We start from the raw sequence: 24,215 nt of genomic DNA, 5'->3' as shown, positions 1-24,215 counted from the left end.
AAGTCCTCCCCTCATAAAGTATTGCTGACTGGGGAATTCTGGGAGTGGAAGTCCTCCCCTCATAAAGCATTGCTGACTGGGGAATTCTGGGAGTGGAAGTCCTCCCCTCATAAAGTATTGCTGACTGGGGAATTCTGGGAGTGGAAGTCCTCTCCTCATAAAGAATGCTGACTGGGGAATTCTGGGAGTGGAAGTCCTCCCCTCATAAAGTATTGCTGACTGGGGAATTCTGGGAGTGGAAGTCCTCTCCTCATAAAGAATGCTGACTGGGGAATTCTGGGAGTGGAAGTCCTCCCCTCATAAAGAATGCTGACTGGGGAATTCTGGGAGTGGAAGTCCTCCCCTCATAAAGAATGCTGACTGGGGAATTCTGGGAGTGGAAGTCCTCCCCTCATAAAGTATTGCTGACTGGGGAATTCTGGGAATGGAAGTCTCCCCTCATAAAGTATTGTGGGGTGACGAATTCTGGGAGTGGAAGTCCTCTCCTCATAAAGAATGCTGACTGGGGAATTCTGGGAGTGGAAGTCCTCCCCTCATAAAGAATGCTGACTGGGGAATTCTGGGAGTGGAAGTCCTCCCCTCATAAGGAATGCTGCCTGGGGAATTCTGGGAGTGGAAGTTCTCCTCTCATAAAGTATTGCTGGGTGAGGAATTCTGGGAGTGGAAGTCCTCTCCTCATAAAGAATGCTGACTGGGGAATTCTGGGAGTGGAAGTCCTCTCCTCATAAAGAATGCTGACTGGGGAATTCTGGGAGTGGAAGTCCTCTCCTCATAAAGAATGCTGACTGGGGAATTCTGAGAGTAGAAGTCTCCCCTCATATTGCGGGGTGAGGAATTCTGGGAGTGGAAGTTCTCTCCTCATAAAGAATTCTGACTAGGGAATTCTGGGAGTGGAAGTCCTCCCCTCATAAAGAATGCTGACTGGGGAATTCTGGGAGTAGAAGTCCTCCCCTCATAAAGTATTGCTGGGTGAGGAATTCTGGGAGTGGAAGTCCTCCCCTCATAAAGTATTGCTGGGTGAGGAATTCTGGGAGTGGAAGTCCTCTCCTCATAAAGCATTGCTCACTGGGGAATTCTGGGAGTGGAAGTCCTCCCCTCGTAAAGTATTGCTGGGTGAGGAATTCTGGGAGTGGAAGTCCTCTCCTCATAAAGCATTGCTCACTGGGGAATTCTGGGAGTGGAAGTCCTCTCCTCATAAAGTATGCTGGCTGAGGAATTCTGGGAGTGGAAGTCCTCCTCTCATAAAGTATTGCTGGGTGAGGAATTCTGGGAGTGGAAGTCCTCCCCTCATAAAGTATTGCTGGCTGAGGAATTCTGGGAGTGGAAGTCCTCCCCTCATAAAGTATTGCTGGCTGAGGAATTCTGCGAGTGGAAGTCCTCCCCTCATAAAGAATATTGACTGGGGTGGGAATTCTGGGATTGGAAGTCCATTTTTCTTAAATCCAGGCCAGCGAAGGGTCTGAAGTATGCTGAGGCCCACAAAAAGGGAACACTGAGGATTCACTCCCACAATGCAGAATTCGGCCTTTGCACTTTCTCTCGCTTGGAAATTAAAAAACAGGACAAACTGTCCAGGGAACATGGAGATTTCAGCAAGAATTTTTGGAAACCAAACCCAAGAAAAAGCAGACATGATAACCTCGGGGGCCCAGGAAATTCCTTTGCGGACAGGAACAATGCCTTTTTCTGGGTAGGGGGAGGTCAAGGCCCCCAGAGGGAGCCCCTCCCACGCTTGGGAATGATGGGATGGAGGGTTGGCAGGAAAGATGGGGCAGGAGCCCAAGAAAAGGCTGTGACTTCCTCCCTTAATTGCTCTTACTCTCCCCACCACCTCTGTTATTTTAGGCCAGAACTTAGATGAAGGTTTGACGTCGCTCTCTGAATCCCAGCCAGACTCCGCTTCCAAACTGAACTCGCTACCAGTGGTCCTCAACTTACAAACCGGAAATGGAACCTCACTGCAGGCAAGTCTTTGACTTACGACCACGAGGGAGCCCAATTACAGGTAGTCCTCGGCTTATAACTGTAATTGAGCCCAATATATGTAAGTTTATTTATTTATTTATTTATTTATTTATTATTTAGATTTGTATGCCACCCCTCTCCGCAGACTCGGGGCGGCTCACAGCAGGATGCAACAACTCACGACAAATCCAAATACAATTTAAAATATTTAAAATATTTAAAACCCCCATCTTTCTAAACAAACATACCATGCATAAATTGAACATGCCCGGGGGAGGTGATTCAGTTCCCCCATGCTTGACGACAAAGGTGGGTTTTAAGGAGTTTACAAAAGGCAGGGAGAGTAGGGACAGTTCTAATCTCTGGGGGGAGTTGGTTCCAGAGAGTCGGGGCCGCCACAGAGAAGGCACTCCCTCTGGGGCCCGCCAACCGACATTGTTTAGTTGACGTGACCCAGAGAAGGCCCACTCTGTGGGACCTAATCGGTCGCTGGGATTCGTGCGGCAGAAGGCGGTCTCGTAAGTCCTCGACTTATGACTAAAAGTGAATCCAATGCCAGTAAGTCCTTGACTTACAACTATAAGTGAGTCCAATGCAATTAAGTCCTCGACTTACAACTATAAGTGAGTCCAATTCAAGTAAGTCTTCAACTTTTGAGTGCAATCGAGCCCAATAGAGTTAAGTCCTCAAAAGAGTTGGCCTCCTCCAGGTCCCATCGACCAAGCTATGCAGATTGGCGGGGCCGCAGGGAAGGGCCTTCTCTGTTGTTTCTCCGGCCACTAAGACCTGGCTTTGCCGGCAGGCCTGGGGGCCCGTGAATTTAACAACTATCATGGCCATATTGTATGAATGTTATGTATGCATGTTAATGGGGCTATGGTTTTTTTAATTCAGGTTTTATAGTTTAGTTGTTATATTTGACTTCTTTTTACTCTCTTTGTAATTTTTATACTGTTGTAAGCCACCTTGAGTCCTTCGGGGTTGGACGGCATAGAGGTCGAATGAATGAATGAATGAATGGACGAATGAATGAATGAATGGACGAATGAATTGATGGACGAATGAATGATTGAATTGATGGACGAATGAATGAATGAATGAATGAATGAATGAATGAATCACCACCTCCAATACACACTCCATAACCATGACAAAATAAATACAAAATTATGCATAGAATTACGTATAATCTATGACCCCGAGAAACATCACAGTCAAGTTCAGATGTATTATCCGCACAACGGTGAGAAGGGACACGAATCTTTCATCCCGATGACCCTCCCTTTGGCTGAGCCCTGGAACCCCCTCCCTCCCTCCCTCTGTCTCCCCCCACTTCTCCCTTCCCGAGGGACACCTTACCTTTATTCCCACGGTCTTCACCCCACGAGTTCTCCACCCGCCACTTCTCGTAGCCCTCGTCCGGCTCTTCCTAAAGAAAGAAGGACCACAGGCGGTGAACAAAACCCAGCGGGAGCCACAACTACGAGACCACTCTTCTTTTGGATTGAAAACGACCCAACTGGTACAGCTATTCCTCGACTTACGACCACAAATGGAGACCGGAAAAGTCCTTCCAGAGTTGGGCGGCATGTAAGTACAACCAATAAATAATAAACATTTCTGTTGCTAAGGGAGAGATTTGTTAAGCGAATTTTGTCCCGTTTTATGAACTTTCTTGCCAGTGTTGTTAAATGGATCACTGACTGTTAAGTTAGTCATATGGTCGTTAAGTGAATCAGAGACACCCTAGACTTTTCTGCTCAGGAGGGAATTTTTTTGGGAGCCGTTGTAACTTTGAATGGTTACTAAATGAACTGCCGTTAAGTCGAGAACTACCTTTGCAGGATATATATAACCTTCTATAACCAGAATTGAACCTCAAACTCTCCACTGCTCAGCAATTGTCCCTGGAGAGGGGCGGCATATAAATCCAATAAATAAATAATAATAAATAATAATAAATAAAATTGTGACGTGGATAGCCCTAACTAGTTGCTAACTATCTTCCCAACTCTTACCTTGCAGGCTCTTTCATTGTTTCTCTCTGCAAAGAATGTTTTCCAAGTCCTCCTAAGTCTTTGCAAGGTTTTTTTCATTACTCTAACTTGCTCTGAGTAAGTTACTTTCCAGCCCTAACCAGGTGGACAACCATTTAAATAGGAGCCAGCCATGTGCAGCAGCTGCCAAAAAAAGCCAACACAGATCTAGGCTGCATCAACAGAGGGAGAGAATCAAGATCACACAAAGGGTTAATACCACTTTATAAGGTCTTGGTAGGGCCACACTTGGAATACGGAATTTGGTTTTGCTCACCATGATACAAAAAGGATATTGAGACTCTAGAAAAAATGCAGAGAAGAGCCACAAAGAGGATTAGGGGACTGGAGGCTAAAACGTATGAAGAATGGTTGCAGGAACTGGGCCTGGCTAGCTGAATGAAAAGAAGGACCAGGGGAGACAGGATAGCAGCCTTCCAGTATCTCAGGGGTTGCCACAAAGAAGCTATTCTCCAAAGCACCTGAGGGTAGAACAAGAAGCAATGGGTGGAAACTAATCAGGGAGAGAAGCAACTTAGGAGAAATTTCCTGACAGTTAGAACAATTAATCATTTTTTATTATATTATTATAATTGTTATTACATATGGGGTTTTAGTAGTAATTTTTAATTAATTAGATTTGTTGTTGTGTTGCTTTTGTATTCTGAGAGCCGCCCCGAGTCTTCGGAGAATAAATAATATGTTTTTCATTGCTGTAACTTGCTCTGAGTAAGTTTCTTTCCAGCCCTAATCAGGTGCTAACAATGTTCCCAGCTCTTACCGGCTTGCAAACTCTTTCACTGTTACTCTCTGCAAAGAAGAATGTTTTCCAAGCCCTAAGCTTTTGCAGGGTTTTTTCCTTTGCTCTACCTGCTCAAACTATTTCTTTCCAGGTGCTAATGATGTTCCCAGCTCTTACTGGCTTGCAAGCTTGTTGCAATAAAAAAGTTTTAAGCCCTTAACCATTGGATAAAATAATGTGTTGAAGCTGACCAGACTAAGGACACTAGCCAGATGAATACCCGGTAAGCAGATTCTTTTCCCTGTTTTCCTCCCCCAAAACTAAGGTGCGTCTTATATTCTGATGCGTCTTATACTCCAAAAATGTGGTAATGATAAAAGAATTCCAAAGACATAAAACATAAACTGGAAGTTTTCAAACTTGGTAACTTTAAGACATGTGGTCTTAAAACTGCCAACAATTTTCTGTTTCTATCGATGCTTCTCTGTCTAAAGAAAACTGCAAATCTCAACTTATAAACCATAATTGAACCCATGTTAAGCGAGACAGTGGTTAAGCAACTTTTGCCCTATTTTCCACCTTTCTTCCCACAGTTTATTTTATTTATTTATTTATTTGATTTCACTTTTCTCACAACGTGAGAAAATATTATTTTACTGAAAGAGTAGTAGATGCTTGGAACAAACTTCCAGCAGACGTGGTTGGTCAATCCACAGTCACTGAATTTAAACATGCCTGGGATAAACATATATCCATCCTAAGATAAAATACAGGAAATAGTATAAGGGCAGACTAGATGGACCATGAGGTCTTTTTCTGCCGTCAGTCTTCTATGTTTCTATGCCGCAAAAGGTCATAATTATGAAATACGATTGTAAGTCACTTATTACAATGCCACTGTGACCTTGGCCGGTCACTAAACAAGCTGTTGCAAGCTGAGGATGAGTTGTTTTGAGGGAAATGTCCCCAAAGCTGCCAGGTTTTTTGCAAATGTTCTTGTTTTGTTACTTGGCGTCCCGAAGTCAAGATCGCTTAGGCTGCCACAACAAACAAGCTTCCCGCCAGCCCAGCATTCCTGGGTTTAATTTGGCTATTGGCAATTGCTTCTCTTTCCAACTTCTCTTCCTGCCGTCCTGGTTTTGCAACTGCTAAACGCCAGGGGAAGAGGGGAGGAATATTTATATATGCGCCGCATGGTTGCAAAAAACATATTTACACAACCTCAGCAGGGTTGTTGGTCAGGACAAAGCAGCGGTGCCCGAGGGGCAGTTCTGAAATGCTCAAAGGGAAGAGGACCACAGCAAAAATGAAATTCAGTGGTGAAAAAAGTCAGGTTCTACATTTAGGCAAGAAAAACAAAACACACAGGTGCAGTATATGTGGTGCATTGCTCAACAGGAGTAACTGCGAGAGGGACCATGGAGTCCGAGTGGACCACCATTTAAATAGGAGCCAGCCGTGTGCTGCAGCATCATAGGGGAAGGTTTGGTAGGCAAGGTTTGCCTATTTGCCGATGACTCTAAAGTGTGCAATAGGGTTGAAATTCCTGGAGGGGTCTGCAATATGGTAAACGATTTAGCTTTACTAGATAAATGGTCAAAGCAATGGAAACTGCAGTTTAATGTTTCCAAATGTAAAATAATGCACTTGGGGAAAAGGAATCCTCAATCTGAGTATTGAACTGGCAGTTCTGTGTTAGCAAAAACTTCAGAAGAGAAGGATTTAGGGGTAGTGATTTCTGACAGTCTCCAAATGGGTGAACAGTGCGGTCAGGCAGTAGGGAAAGCGAGTAGAATGCTTGGCTGCATAGCTAGAGGTATAACAAGCAGGAATAGGGAGATTGTGATCCCGTTATATAGAGCGCTGGTGAGACCCCATTTGGAATAATACTGTGTTCAGTTCTGGAGACCTCACCTACAAAAAGATATTGACAAAATTGAAGGGGTCCAAAGACGGGCTACAAGAATGGTGGAAGGTCTTAAGCATAAAACCTATCAGGAAAGACTTCATGAATTCAATCTGTAGAGTCTGGAGGACAGAAGGAAAAGGGGGGATATGATCGAAACATTTAAATATGTTAAAGGGTTAAATAAGGTCCAGGAGGGAAGTGTTTTTAATAGGAAAGTGAACACAAGAACAAGGGGACACAATCTGAAGTTAGTTGGGGGAAAGATCAAAAGCAACATGAGAAAATATTATTTTACTGAAAGAGTAGTAGATCCTTGGAACAAACTTCCAGCAGACGGGGTAGATAAATCCACAGTAACTGAATTTAAACATGCCTGAGATAAACATAGATCCATCCTAAGATAAAATACAGAAAATAGTATAAGGGCAGACTAGATGGACCAGGAGGTATTTTTCTGCCGTCAGTCTTCTATGTTTCTATGATTGATAGATAGATAGATAGATAGATAGATAGATAGATAGATAGATAGATAGAAAAATAAAATAAATAAAATAAATAAAATAAATAAAATAAATAAAATAAATAAAATAAATAAAATAAATAAAATAAATAAAATAAATAAAATAAATAAAATAAAATAAAATATAAAATAAAATAATCCTTCACAATCTCCCGGACAGGTAAATTTAAGGCCAGGGAAGCCTTTCCCCCAAGAGACTTACTTTCTTCGTGAAGGCCGTAATGACCATGGCGTGTGTCATCATGGAGTCCCCGAAAATCAGCCGCTCGTCTTTCTTCATATTCTTGACCGACACACCGAACATCAGCTCATGATTGTATCTGCAAAACAGCCAAGAGGTTTTTTCAATGGGAGGGAAATGGGGTTGGACTACAACTCCCACAATGCCTTGCTGGACTGAAGGGAGAAGTCACTCCAAACACCTGGGCTGCTTGTCCTCCCTCTTTATAAAACTGCACCTCCTGATAAGCTCAGGGTATCATTGAGCCAATTTGATCTGGTGGTTAAGACACCAGGTTGGAAATTAGGAGATGGTGAGTTCTAGTTCTGCCCTAATCATGAAAGGTAACTGGGCGACTTTGGGCCAATCACTAGGAGACTGGGAGTTCTAGTCCCGCCTTAGGCATGAAAGCCCATTGGATGACTCTGGGCCAATCACTAGGAGACTGGGAGTTCTAGTCCCGCCTTAGGCATGAAAGCCCATTGGATGACTCTGGGCCAATCACTAGGAGACTGGGATTTCTAGTCCCGCCTTAGGCATGAAAGCCCATTGGATGACTCTGGGCCAATCACTAGGAGACTGAGAGTTCTAGTCCCCTCTTAGGCATGAAAGCCCATTGGATGACACTGGGCCAATCACTAGGAGACTGGGAGTTCTAGTCCCGCCTTAGGCATGAAAGCCCATTGAATGATTCTGGGCCAATCACTAGGAAACATAGAAACATAGAAACATAGAAGTCTGACGGCAGAAAAAGACCTCCTGGTCCATCTAGTCTGCCCTTATACTATTTCCTGTATTTTATCTTAGGATGGATCTATGTTTATCCCAGGCATATTTAAATTCAGTTACTGTGGATTTATCTACCACGTCTGCTGGAAGTTTGTTCCAAGAATCTACTACTCTTTCAGTGAAATAATATTTTCTCATGTTGCTTTTGATCTTTCCCCCAACTAACTTCAGATTGTGGCCCTTTGTTCTTGTGTTCACTTTCCTATTAAAAACACTTCCCTCCTGGGCCTTATTTAACCCTTTTACCTATTTAAATGCTTCGATCATGTCCCCCCTTTCCCTTCTGTCCTCCAGACTATACAGATGGAGTTCATTAAGTCTTTCCTGATACGTTTTATGCTTAAGACCTTCCACCCTTTTTGTAGCCCGTCTTTGGACCCGTTCAATTTTGTCAATATCTTTTTGTAGGTGAGGTCTCCAGAACTGAACACAGTACTTCAAATGTGGTCTCACCAGCGCTCTATATAAGGGGATCACAATCTCCCTCTTCCTGCTTGTGATACCTCTAGCTTTGCAGCCAAGCATCCTACTTGCTTTCCCTACCGCCTGACTGCACTGTTCACCCATTTTGAGACTGTCAGAAATCACTCACCCTAAATCCTTTTCTTCTGAAAGCTGTCTGGGTGATTTGGGGCCAGTTCCTCTCTCTCAGTCCAGGCCACCTCGCAGGGTTGCCATTGGGAAAAAGAGGAGGAAGAAGGAATACGAGCAGGGGGGGCTGCGGCCCGGACCGGGGGGGGGGGGACGGGGACGCAGTGGGGTAGCAAAAATGGAGCTCCACCCCAGAGCCCCCAATTTGCACTGAAAGATGTTGAAAGAAAATGCAGGGTGTCCTGCATAAGCCACGCCCACAGTGTGGTTGTTAAAAATTTGGTGGCCCTTCACTGAATGCTAGGCATGTGTCACACACGCACAAACACACAGAGTTGTTCACAGAAACAAGGGGTGGGACACAAATAAGGAAAGGAATAAATGCCTTCACCAATCCGTTTGCTAAATAAAACAATAAAGGAGAGAAAATAAATCACAGTTTCTTTGTGTAGACAAGCGTCCCCCCCCCTCCCAAAATGAGAGAAACCGGGGCTCCGGCTTGGAAGCGTCCCCCCCTCCAAACGAGGTCTCCCCCTTGCCCCAAACCTTACATCTTCAAATCGTTGATGCCCAGCTTGCTATTAAAACATTTCCCAACGTCACAGCCAAACCAGACGGCCTGCGTGAAAAGAGAGACCAGCCAACAGTCAGGCATCAGGAAAGAAAGGCAAAAATTCTTCATTATTTATGACAATTAAAACCTTAAATAATTATTTTTTTGGGGGGTGGGGTGTATAAATTTTATTATTTTCCCCCCACCCTGAAATAAAACAACTTACAAGTACAAACCCTACAGCAGTGATTAACATAGAACACGCATAAAAAAATTCCCATTATCCTCTTTTACAATCGCATCTAAAATATAAAATCATATACACAGCTTGTATATCTTTTATATGATGACGAGAAGGTTAAAAGACCAAGAAGAAGAAGAATATTATTAAGTGTGAGACTATTCTACGATTGGTTAAAAAAAAAGATTAAGGGAAAAATGAATAATGGTTAATCAATCAATCAATAAATACAGAGAATGTCTAAATAAATTGAATATTTGTTAAAGAGGTTGTTGGTAAATAAGTATACAGTGTTCCCTCAATTTTTTCAGGTTCGAATAGCCTATACCACGGTTTTTCAAAAAATATTAATTAAAAAATACTTCACGGTTTTTTTCCTATACCATGGTTTTCCCCACCCGATGACGTCATATGTCATCACCAAACTAATAATTTTTGCAAATAAATAACAAAAAAAATAATTATTGTTAATAAATAATTATGTTTATAAATATCAGGATCACTAAGTGTCTTATTCAATGGTGAGTACCAGTAATAATTTATTTATTTATTTATTTATTGGATTTGTATGCCGCCCCTCTCCAGAGACTCGGGACGGCTAACAGCGACAATAAAACAGTGTACAATAGTAATTTGGTATTGATGATTAAAAATCAATTAATATAAAAACCAAACATACATACATACCATGCATAGAATAATGGTGAGTAAATGGTTGTTAAGGGAATGGGAAATTGCAATTTAGGGGTCTAAAGTGTTAAGGGAAGGCTTGTGATACTATCCATAGCCAAAAATGGTGTATTTACTTCCGCATCTCTACTTCGCGGAAATTTGACTTTCGCGGGCGGTCTCGGAACGCATCCCCAGCGGAAATCGAGGGAACACTGTATATTGTTTCTAGAAATTCTATGTATGTAAAATTTTACTCCAAACGTCTGAAAAGAACGGGGCGGATAAAAGCCCCTGTATATGTTTTATGTTTGTTGTTGTTTTGTATTTGTCTGATAATAATAATAATAATAATAAAATAATAATAATAATAATAATAATAATAATAATAATATAAAAAATTATACACACAACTTGTATATCTTTTTACAATTATTACACATGATTAAACTCTTTTGTGTATATAGAATGAAAAATAAAGAAACTTCTCAAGACTCCAACATTTTACCTTATCAAACCCATATTTTTTTTAAAAAAAAAGATAGAATTTTTTTTTCATATGTTCAAGCTAATCTTAATAATTATGTTTAGTGTTATATCATTATTTAGTGCTACCACCATTTCTTTTCTTCATCATCTGGGTTCTAATATCTATATCTCAATACTCTTATCTCAATTCAAAGATGCTTAATAAAAATTAAATCCAGAGTTTTACAATAAAGATAGAAACTTTATTGTTAAAGAAAAAAATACAAAAAAAGAAAAAAACCAATTATGCATAAAAGGGATCCCGGATCAGGCTTGCTGATTCCGAGACATTTTGGTTACACAAAGAATCTGAATATATATAGTGAGTTCCAATATCAAAACCTCCTCCTGGGATTTTTCCACTATCACATTACAACAATTAAAACTCCCAAGTTTCTGATCTTTCAAATTTTAGGTAATACCTGGTAAACAGATTCTTTCCCCCTATTTTCCTCCCAAAAAACTAAGGTGTGTCTTATAGTCCGAAAAATTCTTTTTCTTTCTCTCTCTCTTTCTTTCTTCATTCATTCATTCATTTTTCTATGCTGCCCTTCTCAACTGACTCCTGCATAATGGATAAAAATATGTATTTATATATGTTTTGTTGCAATAATATATTGGAATTTGTGAATTTATTTTGTGAAGTTGGAGAAAAAAATTAAAAAAAAACTTTTTGGAAGAAAAAAAAGGAAGAAAAGGCAGAAGAGAGTGGGGGGGGGTCAACCACGGGGGTGGGTGGGTGATGTGTGTCCTAGAGGCTGACCTCTCCATCCTGAATGGACGCGGCCACCATCTCTTTCAAGAGCTCCACCGGCTGGTTGTTGTAAAGCGTCTTCCTGCCTCCCACCATGTTGCCCAGATAATCCACCGTGTAAAGCTGGTTGAATTTGTTCCGGGGACGAGGATCGTTCACCAGGCACACCTGTGAGATGGAGAGAAAAGGGGGGATGTGTTAGTATACTGTATGTAACTATGTTGGGTGTTGCAATACAGAAGCTAACAATGTAAGTTTAAGATTGTACCTTTAAGAGACATTTGCTAGTTGACCACAAGAGGGAGCCAACGCTGTTCCTCTTGGGGGAGTTTATACTAGAGAGATTTATATTTGCTGTGTGCATATTTTACTGTGTGTGATAACCTGGTTTGTAAACCATTATTAGGATTATATGTGTATGACATTGGATTGTATAATTGATTTTTTTTAAAATATATTTTTTATTGGTTTTGCACATAAAAGTTACATAAACAAACATAAAACAGTGCACAGTGCATGTGCCCATTACCCGACTGACAATACCATCACCACCACTACCAATTGCGGGGGGTTCAAATATTTACTAGTTTATATTTTTATTTCCTTAGCTCTACTTTGCATTTGTTATTATTTAAAGAGTGATTGGAGTTTATTTTTCACATTTTCGTCACAGATTCTACTCCGCATATAACCTTTCACCTTATTCCATCGTGCCATCAGCTTCTCCAATTTATTTTCATCAAAGTTATTTAATCTTATTTCCATGATTTCAAAATGAATGTGATCCACCATGTGCCAGTACCAGTTCTGTAATGTCCATTTTATAGAGTCTTTCCAACCCATGACTGTATAGCTATTGATTATTTGCCTAATTGAATATAATAATATTGTTCTATTTTGTACTCGGATTCATCGACTGACTAACCCACATTGCTACATTAAAGTATGTTGAAGGTTTATTATATTACCTAGGCCAGTGTTTTTCAACCAGTGTGCCGTGGCACACTAGTGTGCCGCGAGACATGGTCAGGTGTGCCGCGAAGCTCAGAGAGAGAAAGAAAGCAAGAGAGAGAGAAAAAAAGAGAAAGAAAGCAAGCAAGAGAGAGAGAGAAAGAAAAGAAAGAAAGAGAGAAAGAGTGAGTGAGAAAGAGAACAAGAGAGAGAGAAAGAAAGCAAGAGAGCAAAAGAGAGAGAAAGAGAACAAGAGAAAGAAAGCAAGAGAGAGAGCAAGAGAGAGAAAGAAAGAGAGGGAAGGAGAAAGAGAGAGACATAGAGGGAGGTAAGGAGGGAGAGAAAGAGAGCAAAAAATAGAGGAAGGAAGGAAGAGAAAGAAAGAGGAAGGAAGGGAGAGAGAGAGAATTTTTTTGTCCAAACTTTTTTTAGCCCCCCCCCCCCCCCCCACCGCCTCGTTCAATGTGCCCCAGGGTTTCGTAAATGTAAAAAATGTGCCACGGCTCAAAAAAGGTTGAAAATCACTGACCTAGGCATTCAACAGGATGTTAGGGGCAGTTAGGTGCAGGAAGAGGGCAACACAACACCCCTATCCTCCAGCTCGCATGGGGATTCCCCACCAGCCAGACTGGATGGTTTTGTTACATATTAAGGGGTGTGCAGATTAACCCTTGAGTCACCAAGGATGCAGAGAGGATACATGGAAGTGGCAGAAATGTAGCTGAAAGCCCAGAGATACAAGTAGTAATTCAGATCACCGTATACGTTTAGTGTATAAATGGAGGACAGAAGGGAAAGGGGGGACATGATCGAAACATTTAAATATGTCAAAGGGTTAAATAGGGTTCAGGAGGAAAGTGTTTTTAATAGGAAAGTGGACACAAGAACAAGGGGACACAATCCGAGGTTAGTTGGGGGAAAAGATCAGAAGCAATGGGAGAAAATATTGTTTGACTGAAAGAGTCGTAGATGCTTGGAACAAACTTCCAGCAGACGTGGTTGGTCAATTTAAACATGCCTGGGATAAACATAGATCCATCCTAAGATAAAATACAGGAAATAGTATAAGGGCAGATGAGATGGACCAGGAGGTCTTTTTCTGCCGTCCATCTTCTGTTTCTAAATGGGGATTAAATAAGGTCCAGGAGGGAAGTGTTTTTAATAGGAAAGTGAACACAAGAACAAGGGGACACAATCCGAGGTTAGTTGGGGGAAAGATCAGAAGCAACGGGAGAAAATATTATTTGACTGAAAGAGTAGCAGATGCTTGGAACAAACTTCCAGCAGACGTGGTTGGTAAATCCAAAGTAACTGAATTTAAACATGCCTGGGATAAACATAGATCCATCCTAAGATCAAATAGAGGAAATTTGTAAGCTGAACAAGGCTTATAGTATAGTACAGTGTTCCCTTGATTTTCGCGGGGGATGCGTTCCGAGACCGCCTGCGAAAGTCGAATTTCCGCGAAGTAGAGATGCGGAAGTAAATACACTATTTTTGGCTATGAACAGTATCCCAAGCCTTCCCTTAACACTTTAAACCCCTAAATTGCAATTTCCCATTCCCTTAGCAACCATTTAGATTATTACTCACCATGTTTATTTATTAAAGTTTATTTAAAAAATATTTATTAAAAGCGGACGAAAGTTTGGCGATGACGTATGACATCATCGGGCAGGAAAAACCGTGGTATAGGGGAAAAAACAGCGATTTTTTAATTAATATTTTTGAAAAACCGTAGTATAGCCGTTTCGCGAAGTTCGAACCCGTGAAAATCGAGGGAACACTATATATGTATTATGAATTATTGACTGATTTTATTGTGTATGACTAGAACTGTTCAACTTGACTAAGATATTTGCCAAAGTAAATAATATTTTATACACTTTAATGTATCTGGCTTGTAAGACTGAACCATTACTCGTATCTCTGGGCTGTCAGCTGGGTATCTGCTAGAACTCTGTGTTTCATCTGTGTATGTGTGTATCTTTGACAACTCACTCTGCACATTCCTTAACCCGATCACTTCATCCTGCATTGCGAGACCTTCCTACCTTGCTCTCCATATCGAACAAGGGCTTGACGTGGTCTTGGTAGAACCTCACGGGGCTGATAGGCCCGATCTTGTGATAGTTCTTCTCCTTGTCGTAATATTCCCAGCAGAAGGTGGTGGGTGGGTTCCCCAGGCAGATGCTGACGACGCGAAACACCTGGAAGAGGAGGGGAGAATGTGGTGGTGAAAAAAACGCAGGTATGGATAAATGTGCGAGTTTGAAGCGGTGGGTTGCAAGCCAACACAATCCTAAACTGCATCAACAGGGGGATACACTCCAAGACCAGGAAAGTATTAATACCACTCTACTACGCCCTGGTCAGACCACATCTGGAGTACTGCATCCTGTTCTGGTCACCACACCTCAAAAGAGATAATGAAACTCTGGAGAAGGTGCAGAAAAGAGCAGCCAAAATGATCAGGGGTCTAGAAACCAAGACTTACGAAGAGAGACTGTGGGAAATGGGCATGGATAGCCTAGAGAAAAGGAGGGCCAGAGCGGACATGATAGCAGTCTACAGGTATACGAGGGGTTGACACAGAGAGGAGGGGGTCACTCTATTCTCCAGTGCACCAGAGGGCCGGACAAGGAACAACGGCTGGAAGCTGACCAAGGAGAGATTCAACCTAGAAGTAAGGAAGAACTTCCTGATGGTCAGAGCGATCAACCAGTGGAACAACCTGCCTGCAGAGGTTGTGAACTCCCCAACTCTGGACACTTTCAAGAGGAGATTGGACTGCCACTTGGCTGGGGTGCTTTAGGATTCCTGCTCAGGCAGGGGGTTGGACTTGATGACCTGCATGGTCCCTTTCAACTCTAACAATAAATAAATAAATAAATAAAAGTGGAGGATGTAAGCAGAAGCTGTAAGCATTGGGTTGTAAGGGGAGGTTGTAAGCTGAGGGTTGTAAGCTGTGGGTTGTAAGTGGTGGATTTTAAACGGAGGTTGTAAGTGGTGGGTTATAAGTGGAGGATATAAGTGGAACTTGTAAGCGGTGGGTTGTAAGCAGAGGTTGCAGGTGGTGGATTTTAAGCAGAGGTTGTAAGTGGTGGGCTGTAAGGGGAGGTTGTAAGCTGTGGGCTGTAAGTGGTGGATTTTAAGCGGAGGTTGTAAGTGGTGGGTTGTCAGCAGTGGGTTACAAGTGGAGGACGTAAGTGGAACTTGTAAGCGGTGGGTTTAAGTGGTGGTTTATAAGTGGAGATTGTAAGCAGAGGCTGTAAGCAGTGGGCTTACAACAGCCACCAAGGAAGGACCATCAAGCCAGAAGAAAGGGGCCACAATGATGGCAGGAGAGCCCTTCCTTATTTCAAAGCCGGGGAAAGACCACGCTTGGAGTCCTGCATTCAAATTTGATCACCATGATGCAAAAAAGATGTTGAGACTCTAGAAAAAGTGCAGAGAAGAGCGACAAAGATGATGAGGGAACTGGAGGCTAAAACATATGAAGAACAGAATTGCGGGAACTGGGCCTGGCTAGTTTAATGAAGAGAAGGACCAGGGGAGACAGGAGAGCAGCCTTCCAGTATCTCAGGGGTTGCCACAAAGAAGAGGGAGTCAAGCTATTCTCCAAAGCACCTGAGGGCAGAACAAGAAGCAACTAGTCAAAGAGAGAAGCAACGTGGAATTAAGGAGGAATTTCCTAACAGTGAGAACAATTAACAGAAACATAGAAACATAGAAGACTGACGGCAGAAAAAGACCTCCTGGTCCATCTAGTCTGCCCTTATACTATTTTCTGTATTTTATCTTAGGATGGATATATGTTTATCCCAGGCAGGTTTCAATTCAGTTACTGTGGATTTATCTACCACGTCTGCTGGAAGTTTGTTCCAAGGATCTACTACTCTTTCGGTAAAATAATATTTTCTCATGTTGCTTTTGTGGAACCATACTGGTGAAAAAGGCTGTAAAATGGGACATGATTCACTTAACAACCGCCTTCTTTAGCAATGGGAATTTTAAGTCCTGTTCGTAAGTTGAGGACTAGCAGGATGCAGCAGAGGATGGTTTATACATTGTCCGCTACTGCCCTCTAGTGTCCAAATCTTCAGAACTGTTGGAACTCTGAATCAGTGTTTCCCAACCTTGGTAACTTGAAGATATCTGGACTTCAATTCCCAGAACCAGCCAGCATTAGCTGGCTGGGGAATTCTGGGAGTTGAAGTCCAAATATCTTCTAAACAAATGATTGTTAAGAAGATATTTGGATATTTGAAGTCCAAATACTAAACAAATGATTGCTAAGAGGAGGACTACAGGTAGCAGCCAAGTTACAACAGTTCACTTAGTGACCGTTCAAAGTTACGACGCCCTGGACAAAGTGACACATGAGCATTTTTCACACTTACAACCACTGCAGCATCCCGTGGTCACATGTTCCAAATTCAGATGGTATGGCGGCTGACTCGTATTTATGACGGTCGCCATGTCCCTTTTTGCGACCTCCGGACAGGCAAAGCCAATGGGGGAAAGCCGGATTCATTGAATGACCTTCGAACTCATTTAACAATGGCAGTGATTCACTTAAGAAAAGTTGTAAAAGGGGGCCAAATTCACTTAACCCAATTTCTCACTTAGCGACATAAACGTTTGGGCTCCACTGTGGTCGTAAATTGAGGACTACCTGTAACTGTATATCGGTCCAAAAATTTTATTAACACTCATTAACACTCTTTATGAACACTCATGTGTTAGCAAAAACTTCAGAAAGAAGGATTTAGGGGTAGTGATTTCTGACAGTCTCAAAATGGGTGAACAGAGCGGTCAGCGGAAGGCAAAGCGAGTATTTATTGTTTGTTTGTTTGTTTGTTTATTTATTTATTTATTTTTGATTTGATTTGATTTGATTTGTATGCTTGGCTGCATAGCTAGAGGTTGAATGCTTGGCTGCATAGCTAGAGGTATAACAAGCAGGAAGAGGGAGATTGTGATCCCCTTATATAGAGCGCTGGTGAGACCACACTTGGAATAATACTGTGTTCAGTTCTGGAGACCTCACCTACAAAAAGATATGGATAAAATTGAACGGGTCCAAAGATGGGCTACAAGAATGGTGGAAGGTCTTAAGCATAAAACGTATCAGGAAAGACTTCATGAACTCAATCTGTAGAGTCTGGAGGACAGAAGGGAAAGGGGGGACAGGATCGAAACATTTAAATATGTCAAAGGGTTAAATAAGGTTCAGGAGGGAAGTGTTTTCAATAGGAAAGTGAACACAAGAACAAGGGGACACAATCTGAAGTTAGTTGGGGGAAAGATCAGAAGCAACATGAGAAGATATTATTTGACTGAAAGAGTAGTAGATCCTTGGAACAAACTTCCAGCAGACGTGGTTGGTAAATCCACAGTGACTGAATTTGAAAATGCCTGGAATAAACACAGATCCATCCTAAGATAAAATACGGGAAATAGTATAAGAGCAGACTAGATGGACCAGGAGGTCTTTTTCTCCGGTCAATCTTCTATGTTTCTATCTATGGGCCTGTCGTTGGGACGTAAGAGCCATCGCTGCTAGCGAAGCCCCATTTATCTGGGGATAAAAGGCAGGGGGGCAGAGATAAATAGACGTGGCAGAGAACTATTTATCTTCCCTACCGGACAGACTTGTTAGCCTGCAGTGACAAAGAAACTTTTTTACCGGGGCTGCTGGCGCTGCTAATAAAGGAATCTTTGAGTTCACTTCAGAGGGTTTGTCGTGTTTAATTTAATTTTAATTTTATTTTAATTACATTTATAAGCTGCCCAACTCCTTGCGGACTCTGGGTGGCTTGGTCAAAGCAACAGAGATTTCAGATGCTTTGGAGACACAGCTGCAAATCTGGAATATATTTCTTTGGGAGCAACCCCCAAATACCAGGACGGGGGTCCCTTCCCCAAGGACCACCTACCTCCTCAATCATGGTATCAACGGCTGCCGACAGGTCCTCTTTGCTGCACCCGGTCTCGACCATGTTCCGTAGTCGGAGGCAGTATTCCCGCATCTGTTGGAAAAAAAGAAATACTGTGGTACCTCTACTTAAGAACTTTTCTAGATAAGAACAGGTATTCAATATTTTTTTCCCTCTACTTAAGAACCATTTTCTACTTAAGAACCCGAGCCCGGAAAAATTTCCCAGAAAATTTGAGAGTGGCACGAAGGCCCGGCCAGTTTCCTGCCATTCCCCCTTTAATTCATCTTTCATGGCCATCTTGGGCTTTTCTGGGCTGCCAGAGGAACCTTTCGGTGGCACTTAATGAGGCTTTGGCAGTCCAGAGCGAACGGAGTGTTTTCCTTTCTCTGGGCGCTTGGAGAGAGAATAAATCTCTGTCAGCGCCCAGAGAAAAGAAACTCTCCCTTCGCTCTGGGCAGCGACTGTCCTCCTTCTCTACTTCTTCCTCCTCCTCCTCCCACCCAAATTCCGAGCTTTTATTTCTTTCCTAATGGGTTTTACACATTATTTGCTTTTACATTGATTCCTATGGGAAAAATTGCTTCTACTTACAAACTTTTCTACTTAAGAATCTGGTCACGGAACAGATTAAGTTGTTAAGAAGAGGTACCACTGCATATCTATCATGAGTATATCTTATTATAGAATAAATAAGTTTATCTTGTAAAATAAATATAAAGTAGATAAGTGGATCTTCCAAATATCTGCTCGTTTGAAGGAACAGAACAGAATAACCTCTGCTGGAAGGGCCCTTGGAGGTCTTCTAGTCCAACCCTCTGCTCAGCAGGAAACCCTATCGCATTTCAGACAAGTGGTTGTCCAGTCTCTTCTTAAAAACCTCCAGGGATGGAAGGATGGATGGATGGAAAGAAGGAAGGATGGAAAAAAGGAAGGGAGGGAGGGAGGAAGGAAGGAAGGAAGGAAGGAAGGAAGGAAGGAAGGAAGGAAGGAAGGAAGGATAACCAAGTGGAAGGGACCTTGGAGGTCTTCTAGTCCAACCCCTGCTCAGCAGGTGAAAAAACAGCCAAACCAGAGGTTCGGAAAAATTGACTTGTTTGCCCGTTGTGCTGTTTTTTGCACACGAGAGGCTTCTGGAAGCTTCCCCGAAGGCACCGGAGTGCGAAAAACAGCACAAAGGGCAAACATAGAAACATAGAAGACTGACGGCAGAAAAAGACCTCCTGGTCCATCCAGTCTGCCCTTATACTATTTCCTACATTTTATCTTAGGGTGGATCTATGTTTTTCCCAGGCATGTTTAAATTCAGTCACTGTGGATTTACCAACCACGTCTGCTGGAAGTTTGTTCCAAGGATCTACTACTCTTTCAGTCAAATAATATTTTCTCACGTTACTTCTGATCTTTCCCCCAGCTAACCTCAGATTGTGTCCCCTTGTTCTTGTGTTCACTCTCCTATTGAAAACACTTCCCTCCTGAACCTTATTTAACCCTTTAACATATTTAAATGTTTCGATCATGTCCCCCCTTTTCCTTCTGCCCTCCAGACTATACAGATTGAGTTCATTAAGTCTTTCCTGATACGTTTTATGCTTAAGACATTCCACCATTCTTGTAGCCCGTCTTTGGACCCGTTCAATTTGATCCGTATCTTTTTGTAGGTGAGGTCTCCAGAACTGGACACAGTATTATTCCAAATGGGGTCTCACCAGCGCTCTATACAGCGGGATCACAATCTCCCTCTTCCTGCTTGTGATACCTCTAGCTATGCAGCCAAGCGTTCTACTTTATTTATTTATTTATTTATTTATTTATTTATTTATTTATTTATGTAATAGATTTATGTAGGCCTTAATTATATATTGACGTTGTTTTTACCGCTGGTTGAGAGCACTCAGGGTTTAATATATGATGAGTAGCTGAATAAACGCTTTAAATAAACAGCCAAGTCACCATGTAAATTGTTTTGGGGAGAAGAGAAACTCTGCAGAAATTGGACAAGGAAGAAGAAATTAAGAGCAAGAGATCAAAGGCAAAGAAATCTAATTAAAATTATATTTGCATATAATGTCAAGATTAGCCGAAGAATCCTTCTCCCAAATTCTTGGGAAATTGTCCTGGTTTCCATTCACGTCCACCTACGGCTTCTCCTGAGTCTTGAAAAGGGTCTCAGTCCCTCTGTCCAGATTCATTTGACAACCATATTGATTGACAGTGATTCACTTAGCAACCATGGCAAGAAAGATCATAACACCTTTGAAAAGGGTTCGGAACCTTCAGATCGTGCAGAACGCGGCCGTGAGAGCCATCGTGGGGCTTCCCAGATTCGCCCACGTTTCTGCAACACTCCGTGTCCTGAACTGGCTGCCGATCAGTTTCCGGTCACAATTCAAAGTGTTGGTTATGACCTTTAAAGCCCTTCATGGCATTGGACCAGAATACCTCTGGAACCGCCTTCTACCGCACGAATCCCAGCGACCGATAAGGTCCCACAGAGTTGGCCTTCTCCGGGTCCCGTCGACCAAACAATGTTGGCGGGCCCCAGGGGAAGAGCCTTCTCTGTGGCAGCCCCGGCCCTCTGGAATCAACTCCCCCCGGAGATTAGAACTGCCCCCACCCTCCTTGTCTTTCGTAAATTACTCAAGACCCATCTATACCGCCAGGCATGGGGGAGTTGAGACACCTTTCCCCCAGGCTTTTATATATTTATGTTTGGGTATATATATGTTGTTTGCTTTTTTAAATATGATAGGGTTTTATGTGCTTTTTAATATTAGATTTGTTTTCGCTGGAATATTGTTTTTATTATTGTTGTGAGTCTTCGGAGAGGGGCGGCATACAAATCTAATAAATTGAATTGAATTGAATAACCTGAGGCCAAACTCACTGAACAACTATCAAAAAAAAATTGGGCCTCTGTTTTGTTGTAAGTGGAGAACTACCTGTAATCAAAGCTTGGGGGCCAAAGTTACAACTGAACTTAAAACAAAATAATAATTGGAAGCCAGGTGGCAAAGATTGAGCAACGGTGATAGCACTATATAATGATAGAACACAAAATTTACTTATTGCTTAGACTTTAAACATATAGAACTTTATTTTATGAAACAGGTGATATATTATGAATAGTTTCTTTTATCAAACATATATATATAATTATATATATATGTATCAGATGTTTTTTTGCTGAAATTTAAGGGAGACTAGGATGGCACCATTTCGGCCTTGTCCTGGCCTCATCAGCTAGCCACACCCTTACTGGGATTTGATCTGGCAGCTTCTGCCTTGTAAGGCAGAGAATTAACCTCTGGGCCACAACACCAACAAAAGATACTTACAGTCCTCGTACGTCGAGGACTACAGGCCAAGGGGAAGGCGTGGTTGGACGGATTCATGAGATTCCTTTTTAAAGACCCAGAGGACGTGGTGGGTGGACAAGCGGAAAGTCAAGACGATTTACCAAGAGCCGGGGTGGCCTAGCAGGTAGAGTGCAGTACTGCAGGCCACTAAAGCTGACTGCTAGATCTGCAGGTCAGCGGTTCAAATCTCATCACCGGCTCAAGGTTGACTCAGCCTTCCATCCTTCTGAGGTGGGTCAAATGAGGACCTGGATTGTGGGGGCAATAGGCTGGCTCTTTTGTAATGAGTCTAAGGAGAAGGGCAGCATTAAAAAAATCAAATAAATAAATAAAAATAAATAAATTTGGTCAACCGTGACGGTCGTAAGTACGAGGACCATAAGTGTCTTTATTATTTGTTTTTAAAGTTAGAAACATAGAAACATAGAAGACTGACGGCAGAAAAAGACTTCATGGTCCATCTAGTCTGCCCTTATACTATTTCCTGTACTTTATCTTACAATGGATTCAGTTACTGTGGATTTACCAACCACATCTGCAATATTGCTTTTGATCTTTCCCCCAACTAACTTCAGATTGTTTTGTAAAAGTTCTGTTGTAATTTTGGCCCCTAAGTTTTCATTGCAGGACGTCCTCCACTTACAACAAAACAGAGGCCCAATTTTTTGTTGTTGTTACAGTGCGATAGTTGTTCAGTGAGTTTGGCCCCAAACCTTTCTTGCCATGGTTGCTAAGTGAATGACTGTTATCAATATGGTTGTTAAATGAATCCAGCCAGAGGTATTGAGACCCTGTTCAAACTCAGAAGGAACCGTAGGTGGACGTGAATGGAAGCCAGGACAATTTCCCAAGAACTGGGGAGAAGGGTTCTCCAGCTAGTCTTTACATTACGTGCAAATATAATTTTAATTAGATTTCCTTGCCTTTGATCTCCTGCTTTTAATTCCTTGGGCTCGTTCCCTCTTCCTCCTTGCTTGACCTCTGCACAGCTTCACTTCTCTCCAAAACAATTTAAGCAGTGACTTAGCTGTTTATTCAGCCACCCAGTCATATATTCATCACTCAAGAGTTTAATATACGATGAGCAACTGAATAAATGCTTTAAATAAATAGCTGAGTCACCACGCTAATTGTTTTATGGGGGAAGCGGTTAAAACGACATCATAGAAACATAGAAGATTGATGGCAGAAAAAGACCTCCTGGTCCATCTAGTCTGCCCTTATACTATTTCCTGGGTTTTATCTTAGGATGGATCTGTGTTTATCCCAGGCGTGTTTCAATTCAGTGACTGTGGATCCTTCCTTCCTTCCTTCCTTCCCTCCCTTTTCTTTTTTTCTTTCCTTCTTTCTTTCCTCCCTCCCTCCCTCATTCATAGAAATATAGAAGATTGACGGCAGAAAAAGACCTCATGGTCCATCTAGTCTGCCCTTATACTATTTCCTATGTTTTATCTTAGGATGGATCTATGTTGATCCCAGGCATGTTTCAATTCAGTTAGTGGATTTATCTACCACGTCTGCTGGAAGTTTGTTCCAAGCATCTACTACTCTTTCAGTGAAATAATATTTTCTCACGTTGCTATTGATCTTTCCCCCAACTAACCTCAGATTGTGTCCCCTTGTTCTTGTGTTCACTTTCCTATTAAAAACACTTCCCTCCTGAACCCTATTTAACCCTTTAACATATTTAAATGTTTCGATCATGTCCCCCCTTTTCCTTCTGTCTTCCAGACTATACAGATTGAGTTCATGAAGTCTTTCCTGATACGTTTTATGCTTAAGACCTTCCACCATTCTTGTAGCCCGTCTTTGGACCCCTTCAATTTTGTCAATATCTTTTTGTAGGTGAGGTCTCCAGAACTGAACACAGTATTCCAAATGTGGTCTCACCAGCGCTCTATATAACGGGATCACAATCTCCCTCTTCCTGCTTGTGATACCTCTAGCTATCAATATATTATTAAGGCATACATAAATCTGCTACAGGCAGTCCTCAACCTACGACCACAATGGAGCCCAAAAACGGAAGTGGCTAAACTGAGACATTTGTTAAGTGAGTTTTAAACCTGTTTTCTGACCTATCTTCCCACTGTTGCTAAGGGACTCACTGCAGTTATTGAGTGAGTGACAGGTCAGTTCCCAAGCGTCTGGATTTTGATTAAGTGACCACAGGGTTGCTGCATCGGTCATTAAGTGAAAAAACAGTCCTAAATGTTGTGGTTAGCTCTGGCCCAGCTCCTGCCCCAAGGAATGTGGAGGTGGATGTGGGGGAAACATCTACATGCCGCAGGCCTGTTTTGCTCCCGATGGAATCTGCCGACGAAGCCTCCTCTGACCAAGGAAGCATGAGTGACAAGGAAGAGGGGAGATTGGCAGACAGCCCAGGAGGAGATCAATCATCTGTATCATCCCTGGATTCTGAACAAGAATTAATGACACATCCACG

General features: G+C 42.1%; 1 protein-coding gene across 1 annotated transcript in view; it reads right to left on the bottom strand.

Annotated features, from left to right (window-relative positions):
- Positions 1-24,215, bottom strand: part of BLMH (bleomycin hydrolase) — a 42,906-nt gene that overhangs the window by 5,801 nt on the left and 12,890 nt on the right. Inside the window, exons 6-11 of the mRNA XM_070735437.1 lie at positions 18,411-18,503; positions 14,523-14,678; positions 11,527-11,685; positions 9,324-9,391; positions 7,375-7,492; positions 3,325-3,394 (exon numbers count right to left, since the gene is read on the bottom strand). Of these exons, the coding sequence (XP_070591538.1) occupies positions 3,325-3,394; positions 7,375-7,492; positions 9,324-9,391; positions 11,527-11,685; positions 14,523-14,678; positions 18,411-18,503 (664 nt within the window). The remainder of the gene's footprint in view (positions 1-3,324; positions 3,395-7,374; positions 7,493-9,323; positions 9,392-11,526; positions 11,686-14,522; positions 14,679-18,410; positions 18,504-24,215) is intronic.

Source organism: Erythrolamprus reginae, chromosome 1 (assembly GCF_031021105.1).
Source record: "Erythrolamprus reginae isolate rEryReg1 chromosome 1, rEryReg1.hap1, whole genome shotgun sequence".
In the NCBI taxonomy this organism is placed as follows: domain Eukaryota; kingdom Metazoa; phylum Chordata; class Lepidosauria; order Squamata; family Dipsadidae; genus Erythrolamprus; species Erythrolamprus reginae.
This window is presented reverse-complemented; position numbering and strand designations above follow the sequence as displayed.